Source organism: Alosa sapidissima, chromosome 3 (genome assembly GCF_018492685.1).
Source record: "Alosa sapidissima isolate fAloSap1 chromosome 3, fAloSap1.pri, whole genome shotgun sequence".
NCBI lineage: Eukaryota > Metazoa > Chordata > Actinopteri > Clupeiformes > Clupeidae > Alosa > Alosa sapidissima.
The window spans coordinates 24,689,266-24,697,997 of NC_055959.1; the positions used below are offsets into that span (position 1 = coordinate 24,689,266).

At 41.8% G+C, this 8,732-nt stretch overlaps 1 protein-coding gene across 4 annotated transcripts; it reads right to left on the reverse strand.

Annotated features, from left to right (window-relative positions):
- Window positions 1-962: 962 nt before the first annotated feature.
- On the reverse strand, window positions 963-4,763 carry aimp2 (aminoacyl tRNA synthetase complex interacting multifunctional protein 2). 4 transcript variants are annotated; one of them, XM_042087262.1, is made up of 4 exons: window positions 4,598-4,763; window positions 3,735-3,941; window positions 3,227-3,461; window positions 963-1,885 (listed from the first exon to the last, which is right to left on the reverse strand). In XM_042087262.1, the coding sequence occupies exons 1-4, from the start codon at window positions 4,610-4,612 to the stop codon at window positions 1,497-1,499; spliced, it is 846 nt and encodes a 281-aa protein (XP_041943196.1). In that variant the 5' UTR covers window positions 4,613-4,763; the 3' UTR covers window positions 963-1,496. The 4 variants fall into 4 exon arrangements, with proteins under 4 accessions (XP_041943196.1, XP_041943195.1, XP_041943194.1 ...); XM_042087261.1 differs by having other exon boundaries at window positions 3,735-3,974; XM_042087260.1 differs by having other exon boundaries at window positions 4,484-4,763.
- Window positions 4,764-8,732: the final 3,969 nt, after the last annotated feature.

Here is an 8,732-nt window from a genome sequence, read left to right on the forward strand (position 1 = left end):
GTTATGGAATGGGTTGACATCCTCCTAAACCTTAGGGTTCTCCAGATATTCACAGAAAACTGTGTCTGCTCTACCCTCCTTTCGGGGGGTGCAGTCCAGCCGGGGGGCTACAGATCAAAATGAAAAACGATGGTTCCATGCTATCCATGAGGTTACATGCCCACCAAGTTTCGTCTACCCCGGTCTTTCAGTGTCCCGGGAATCCTTGACGGAAATTTGGACATGCGAAAAAGAAAAAAAAATCTGACTAAACCTATATGACTGACTCTACCACCTATATGCTTAAGTGATTGTGTACTTTTGAAACCACTTAGGCAATCAATTAAGACTCCAGGCTGGGATTTATGTTGGGAATTCACTTACTTCATCAACAGAATTCTCTAACTGTACTTGAGTGAAGTGTAATAAGCTACAAAGAACCCAAACCACACACCAAAATCAGATGAATCTTTCATGCGAGTATAATACACAGAGAAAAACTGAATGCCACAAACCTCACCAGTGCTCCAGACTAACTTTTTGCATTGGTTGCACTGGCGCGCTAACCTGACTCACACCAGGTGAATTTCGTTCCGCCTAGCTCCACTGGCGGGAGTCAGGTTACTGGTGCGCCTAACTTTTTTTTATTTAGGTGCACTAGCACAAAATTTACAGTAGGTGCACCCACATTTCTCATTGCATCGTCACAATTCCAAGGTTTTATCGCTCTGCATATACATTTCATGAGCTGTTGTCAGAGCATTGAGGAAATTCTATAGGCACTCACTTATGACGTTGGGTGCACCAGTGCGACCAAGGGAAAATTGTAGTCAGAGTTAAACATTTTGGATGCACTCTAGAGCCCTGCTCACCAACAACCAACTACTGAGCCCCAAATAATGGGGTCTTAGACGACAAACTGATCTTAAGTATGCTACAAGCACAACAGAAAAATAGAAATAAATAGAAATACAACAATCAGATATGACCCAAAGTGGAAAATTTAATACACAACAGAAACACAAAGTAAGTCTCCAATGTTGTCATACTGCTTGTAGACATCAGTAGGTCCAGTACTTCACATTTACAAATGTGTTAAAAATGTATTTACCTGTTAGCAATGCAGCTCACACATCTAGTACAACATCATATTAGGCACAAGGTGGAAAGGGAAGATGTGTGTGTACAGCATTGTATAGCTCTCCTCGTTATCAGGGTTTCATAGTATCTGTCTAAAGTTCCACTTCTTTAGGGCTGCCTCATAAGAGCTATATAAGGCCTTTATAAACCCTACTTCACAACAAAGTAAAAAAACAATGTCAACAGTAGCGAGTTCAATGAAATAATTCCTTTTGTAGTTCTCCGGTCATACGAACATCATTAACCATGATGTCAAACACAGTAGACATGTGAGCAAAAGATACAGTCTTATGACCAAGTTATGTAGGGTGTATAAAGGCCTTATACTAGATTATAAAAGATGCCTTTTACAATCTACACACCTCCCGAGACCATAACTACAGCAGTGGGGTGATGCAGGACAAGTGGCCTAGGTTCTGGCACCCCTTGAGCCAGCGCTGGACATTGGCGGGGGCCGAGGCGGCACTGGTGCCCGTCTGCAGGAGGCAGCAGGCGCACACAACGTCGGCCAGTGAGAGCTCTGCGCCCGCCAGCCAGGGCCCGCGGCCCAGCGCAGCGTTGAGCGCCCGAAGCACAGCCGCCTGCTCCTTGCCACTGCCCTCAGCCAGCTGGAAGAAGGCCGTGTCCACCCAACTGTCGGACATCGTGGCGGCCGCCGGGTCGTGGGGCTCCAGACCCACCAGGCGAGACAGGAAGCGCGCCACGTTGCCCTGGCCCTCGATGGGGCACATGTTGGGCACACTGAACTTCATCTGGAGTCTGGGCACTGGGATGGACACAAACAGAGAAGCCACAGAGAGACATTTAGATGACTAGGAGGCCAGTGATATGAAGTTCCTATGATCACATCAAGACAGGAAGTTCATCTGGTAGGGTGTATAGGGTATTCAAAGTCATGAATTTTATTTGCTTCTTGGGGTACATGGCATTACAGTCTTACAAGTCTAAATGTCTAAAACCTAGGTGTGTGACCCCAAGAACCCCCTGCAATGATGGACCTGACACACTATATAGACAAAAGTATTGGGACACCTGGCCAATACACCTAAAGGACCTTTTATGACATACCATTCAAAATCTAGAAACATAGGACATCTATAAAAGCTTTCACCCTTCTGAGAAAGCTTTCACAAGATTTTGAAGTGTTTCTATCCAGTTAATCCCAAGGTGTTTATACCTGAAGAAGACCTGAGTGGTCGAAACGTTGTAACTTAGCCTACCATTAAACTGGGAGCATACAAGACAGTGTGCGGACATCTTTTCTTCTTCCTACGTATTTGCTAGTATTCAGCATCTGTCGAATTTTTATAGATGTGCGTATATTTCCACACTACGATTAAGTGAACGTGTCCCAATTATTTTTGTCCTTATAGTGTAGTGAACATAAATTAAAGTGTTGCATAATGGCGTAGGTTCAGTTTATTTCACATGGCATTTTTTGCGCTGATGTAAAAGCATGATAAAGCTAAGCTTGCAGCTTATTTCACCTAACAACTTGGCTACATGACACACAGTTGCAACCAGACGGATGTCTATTTCTTGCTGACACTCATATAGACAATGTAAGATTGTGTTGACAGTGTAAGATTGAAGACCCAATGTCCCTTCAATGGCTCGTGGATCGTACAATACGGAACTCTCATTGACCCCATTCAGACTGCAGCCAAAAGTGGCCCAAATCAGACTTCTTCAGAAGTAGTGTGAACACTCAAATCTTGCCCAGATCTGATTTTTTCAAATCAGATTTAGACCACTTCCATATGTGGTCGTGAATCAGACCCAGGTCTGATTTTTTTCAATGCGGCCGCAGTGTGAACAACCAACGTGGATTTGATGCGACTTTTGTGTCAATCTACATCGACATTTGTCACAATTATGCGCCGCAGGAGTTAGCTGATGTTATTGTTCTTTTGCGCATGCGGGTCAGTTCGAAACCGCTAACAGTTCACACTGGAATCTGATATAGACCACATTTTAAAAGGTAATGTGAACAGCCAAACAAAAAAATTGGATCTGAGGAAAATATCCGACGGGGTCATTGTGAGCTCAGTTCAGTAATGTAACTGTCTGTACTACCTCTCTGCATGCCCATGCCTTATCAACTCACCATCTTTCCATATGAGGGTGAAGCCCAGCTGGAAGCGCTGGCGTGTGTAGCTGTCGGCGTGGCGTGGCCCCAGGCAGTTTAGCAGCTTCGGCGGGACCGAGGAGACGGAGGAGTGGACATGGACAGTGGACAGCACGCGGTACCGCTGGCACAGGAGCCCGTGGAGTACCAGCAGGCTCAGTGGAGGGCTGGACGGATTGGCATTGACCACGATGTCTCGCAGAGCACCCAGGTCCTGTATGAGTTAAGACGGTGAACATTTAAACAAGACAAAGTATTTAATTTCACTGTGTGAAAAAGTGGTGCGTATTGCTTTGCCCAGTAATATGCAAATAGACAGAAGGAAACACTTAGACTCCAAACACTATAAGAAACTTCAGAGTGATTACAGGAAGTTTTATAAACTATGCATGAGGTTATTAGAGTTCAACAGTGAACAATCGGTATTCAAAGAAAACCTGGTGCCAGGTGTTTCGATATGCCAGCCAGGTGTTTTGATATACCATACCTTTCCCAATAATGAGTCCAGGTGTGCCACTTCTTTAGGCGCAGACATCATGGCAGCCGATGAGAGAGATGTTGCATCAAGGTCTGCATCAGGGGTGGTCACAGTCTTAGCCAGTCCGTCTACTGCTGCCTTCAACTCGTAGAGTCTGCGCAAGATATCATCCTGACGCTGCTCCAGAGCCTTCAGGGCTGGGTCTACCTCGCCATTCTGGTCGGACGAGACATACGGGCCAGTTGATAACTGTCAAGTGATAAGTGTCTAGACTGAAAGCCATGTCCCAGTGCGTGGCTGAGAGTTTAAGCAGGAGGAACGTTACATAGGGGATGGACAAAGGCGTCTGCCAAATCCCATAACCATAACCATGTTGAACTTCATGATCTAAGCGCAATCAATGTTAATCACACACTCACACACACACACACACACAAACACGTTAGACGTCTATTTGACCAACAGTATGAGGACTAATTTTCAAGTGCCTGCGCCTCCTTGTAAACACGGCAGAGCAGATTTACACCAAAATAGGTTATGTGACCACCATTGGATTAGCAGGGAAGACCCAGGGATGCTATTGCTAACATTAGCTGAAATTTGACTATCCTAGCAGCTGTCGTGACTGGGCACCGCGATTAGTGAATGGCGTGCTTGCTAGCCCTGTAGCTCTTAAAGGCGAACAAATTCGACTCGACATGGGTCAAAATATGTGTTTTAGGGGCTAGCTAGTTAGCTAGTTCCAAAACTCGAATTACCTGTAGCACATTGTCGATGCAGCTGCCACTGCCAGGCTGTGCATGGAGGTTCGGTAACTTGTACATGCACGTCGGCAAATCAACGTTTATGTCACTCCCGGTGATGGGCTTTACCTGATACATAGACATGACTTCGGATGATTTTTAAGACTCCCAGACAGAATAATTATAAAATAAAATGTCCTTGGAATAACTTTAAAACGTTATATAGATCATTACACACTCCCCTTAGAAAGTGTCAAATGCTACCAAGGAGCCAACGCTAAGGGGAAAAGGCCTGTTTTCCTATGTACGTCATATCCGGCGAGTGTGAGCTTGGTTTTTTCAGCGCACGTAAGAAATTTATATATTTGTCTAAATCTCATGTCGTTTGAATAATCTCAGAAGAAATAGACTCCCTAAAAGCAAACGATGTACAAAAAACAAACAAATAAAATGCTCAATACAGATTTTCAATCACTTAGGCTAGCCTACATTTAGCGGTTTAAGTCGACATGCGTCTATGAGAAATAACTTATAGTAGCCTATATTGTATATTGTAGTAACTTGTGTTTCATTAATATTTCATTGGTAAAACAATTAGGCCTAGGGAATTAATTTATTTAAGTTGTAATTCTGTGTGTTTTGGCAGATGTGTCCACTCTTTCTATGGATATTGCTTCCTTCTCCCACTAGAGGGCAGACCAATGCAGTGTGTTTTTCCTTCCTGCCTACTAGCCTGGCTAACGTCTATAGGCCTACCGAGTTGGGAAAAAACAGATGACAAATTACAGGGATGTGGGAAATCCCTTACCTATAGCACAAGTTTACTTTACTCTCCTATGTAGCCTTTATCTGAAAAATACTACTCTACAAACTCTACTATCGACTCTCTACCCTAAGGAACCCTAAAGAGTTTCTCTGAAACCCTGAGTGTTAAATTAGGGTTTTAGTCACTCTCCAAGTAGGTTAATGAGGAGGCATTTTTGTCCCTGAATGGAAATATATGTGTGCTCACACAGTTCGGGGCTATTTCAAGAATCTTCATATAGAGTGCTCTATTCACTGAGTGTTTGACTAGGATCACTATCACTGTTGTTGGCTGACTTGGACACTATAAAGCACATGCACAGGTTAAGTTGTTGGCGGTGTTCTAGTAATTTGTTAATCATTCTAGGTTGTTTTTTATGTCTTTTAATTATTACTCTGTATCATTATTTATTACCCTTTTATGCTTTTATCTACTCCTTTTGTGATTTATGTTTATGTATGTCTATGCTTTTATTTGCTAATACTATTTGCTATTGTTTATGTAAAGCACATTGAATAACCTCTGTGTATGAAATGCACTATATAAATAAACTTGGCTTGACTTGACTAAACAGGGAAAATGGAATGTAGAAGGGACCCAAGGTGAGATCAGAAATAAAAAACAGAATAGGCTACCTATTTTGAAATCTTAAGTTGAACTTCCATTAGAGTTGGGCTGAGACAAGATGAGGGCTATTTTATATCTTAGAAATACTCCTGCTCTTGTCTCAACCCATGTCCAATTTAGGTGATAAATGTCTCGTCATGAAGTTTTCAGGGACCAGTGATCTACATTTAGTTTTTAACAAATCTCTAACAAAGAGACTGATGTTGTAGTAATATGCTGGTGAAGGAATGGTTCCAGTTCCATGGCTAATCATGGCTGTTTTGTCCCTGTCCTTTGGACTTCAGGGTTTTTCAGAGGGCATCAATTTATGCCACTCTGCCCCATCTGCTGCTGCCACTGAACCATGGAGCACCAGTACCATCTGGCAGTATGTTGTTTTCAAGCTTTGCAACTTTTTGGTAATCTCTCAACAAAAAAAAAAAAAAAACTAAGAGAAAAAGTTCTCCCCTCTATGCGCGTGCACGCACACACACACAGACACACATACACAGACATTTTTTTTTTTTTTTTTTGTGAGTGTGCAAGTGTGGCACAAGGTCCTCTCTCGACATGCTTTGATTTCTGTTTTTAGCCTATGTGGCTAATGAGAGATTTGGTAATGGTTATTTTACCTCAACACAGGTCTGTGATATAATGCCTGCTAAACCATATAAATCTATGGTATTGAAAGATATTTCCAATACCAACATTCGTAAACACATTTATGTAGAAACTATGTTTAATGGGAAATATTTCAGTGTTGGGTGAAATGTTTTATAATGTATCGGAGAATGTAAAACAATCCATGAATCCACCAAATTGATTTGATTTGATTTATTTAAACTCGAAAATCCATTGAGGGCAAAGCCCTCATTTACAATGATGTTGTAAAAGTAATAAAACATTAGGACTTTAACAGAGGGTAGAAAAGGAGCAGTAAAAGAAACAACAACAAATTGGTTCAAAATACAAAGGATGAACACCTTTTTGTTCTAAAGACTGTAATTCAACACTAGAAATTGAATGTATCTATTCAGTGTTTGAGAATAGAGAATATAAGAAGTCTTTATTGTCCACTACTGTGGAAACATGTAACACACACAAGCAAGACTACACAACAGGTACAACATAAAGCAGACACAAACAAAGACTACACAGCAGGTACAACAACAACAACATAATGCAAACACACACAAAGACTATACAGCAGGTACAACATAAAGCAGACACAAACAAAGACTACACAGCAGGTACAACAACAACAACATAATGCAAACACACACACAAAGACTATACAGCAGGTACAACATATAGCAAGCACAAACAAGACTTCAAAGCAGGTACAACATATAGCACACACAAGCAACTCTACAGCTCATACAGCTCATATACAGCAGGTACAACATATGGAGACATGGAAATGTGCAAAAGAGGTTGATGTCAATAAAAAAAGCAGTAAATAATATAAGTTAATCATAAAACTCATAGATTATATTGATTTAGCAAAATAATAGATGATGGTATAAAAGATTTCTTAAAAATGTTTCTGCTTGATTTAGGTACTCTATATCTTCTTCCTGAAGGGAGTCTTTCAAAAGTGTGATGTAGTGGGTAGCTTTCCTCTTAGTGTGTGTTGTGTACAGTTCCACCAGCTGCCTCTGGGGGTTCAGTATGATTTTACTGGCCATATTTATAATTTTGTGAGTTTACTTTTGCCTCTAGCCCCTAGATTCCCATACCAGCATGTGATGTTGTATGAGATGACACTTTCCAGCAGACTGGTGACCTCTCTACTAACGTCAAAACTGTTTCCTTAAAAGAAACAATCTTTGGGTTGCCCTTTTAAAAATATGATCTGTATGTTCCGTAAAATTTAGATTATGATCTAGGATAGTACCTAGATATTTAAATCTGCAGACAACATCAACGTGATGGCCCCCAATTGTAACTGGCTGACATGTAGGTATTCCACCCCTAGTATTGACCACAAGTTCTTTGGTCTTTGTGGGGTTTAGGACAAGAGCACTTTCCTCACACCAGGCCACAAGGCAGTGGCTGTGATCAAAGTAGGCCCTCTCCAGATCCCCATTTCCCCTAACCATTAAACCGACCATTGCCATATCATACTGTTGGGGGGGGGGGGGGGGGGGGTCCCCACCAAAGCTCAGACCAAACCTACGCCCTTGATACATGGAGAATAATACTGGGGATAGAACACAGCCTTGAAACATTCTAGTGTTTTAAATGACCTCATCAGACATGGTACCCTGTACAGAGACTTTTTGAGGACGATCAGTTAATAAGTCCTTAATCCATAATACAAGGTGTCCATTTGTGTCAAGTTTTGATAGTCGTTTTAAAAGAATGTCAGTCTTGACCGTATTAAAAGCTGAGCTAAAATCAATAAATAAGATTCTAGCGTAGGCCTCAGGGTGTTGGATGTGCTTGCTAATGTTGCACTCTTAAGACAGACTCAGAATAATTATAAAATGAAATTACAACTACAGAATCTAAGCATATGCCTATTCTAGGAAATTATGAAATCATAAAATAATACTTCTAGGTCGCAACACTAACCATGTGTTTCTTTGCCTAGCCAGGCTTGCCCCTAACCTGACTCTCGCCAGATGAATTTCGTTCCGCCTAGCTCCGCCTAGCGTTAGCTTCCCCCTGCTCCATAACATTCTCCACTCCACTCCACTCTCCACTCTGATAGAATTCCACCTTGTTATCATTGCAGGTTTGGTATTAAGGCATCACTTTTCCCCTTAAAGGTTCTGTAAACGGTTCTTTTAACCTGTAATACTTTTTGTCACAATCAGTGAATATCTTCTCATGATCTGGTAGCTGTCC

Coding starts and splice junctions, on each gene's coding strand:
- aimp2 (XM_042087258.1), bottom strand. CDS start 4,612: ATGTCTATGTATCAGGTAAAGCCCATCACCGGGAGTGACATAAACGTT. Junction 3,975..4,483: donor GCATCGACAATGTGCTACAG/GTAATTCGAGTT, acceptor ATCACTTGACAG/TTATCAACTGGCCCGTATGT. Junction 1,886..3,226: donor CACCCTCATATGGAAAGATG/GTGAGTTGATAA, acceptor TGTCCATCCCAG/TGCCCAGACTCCAGATGAAG.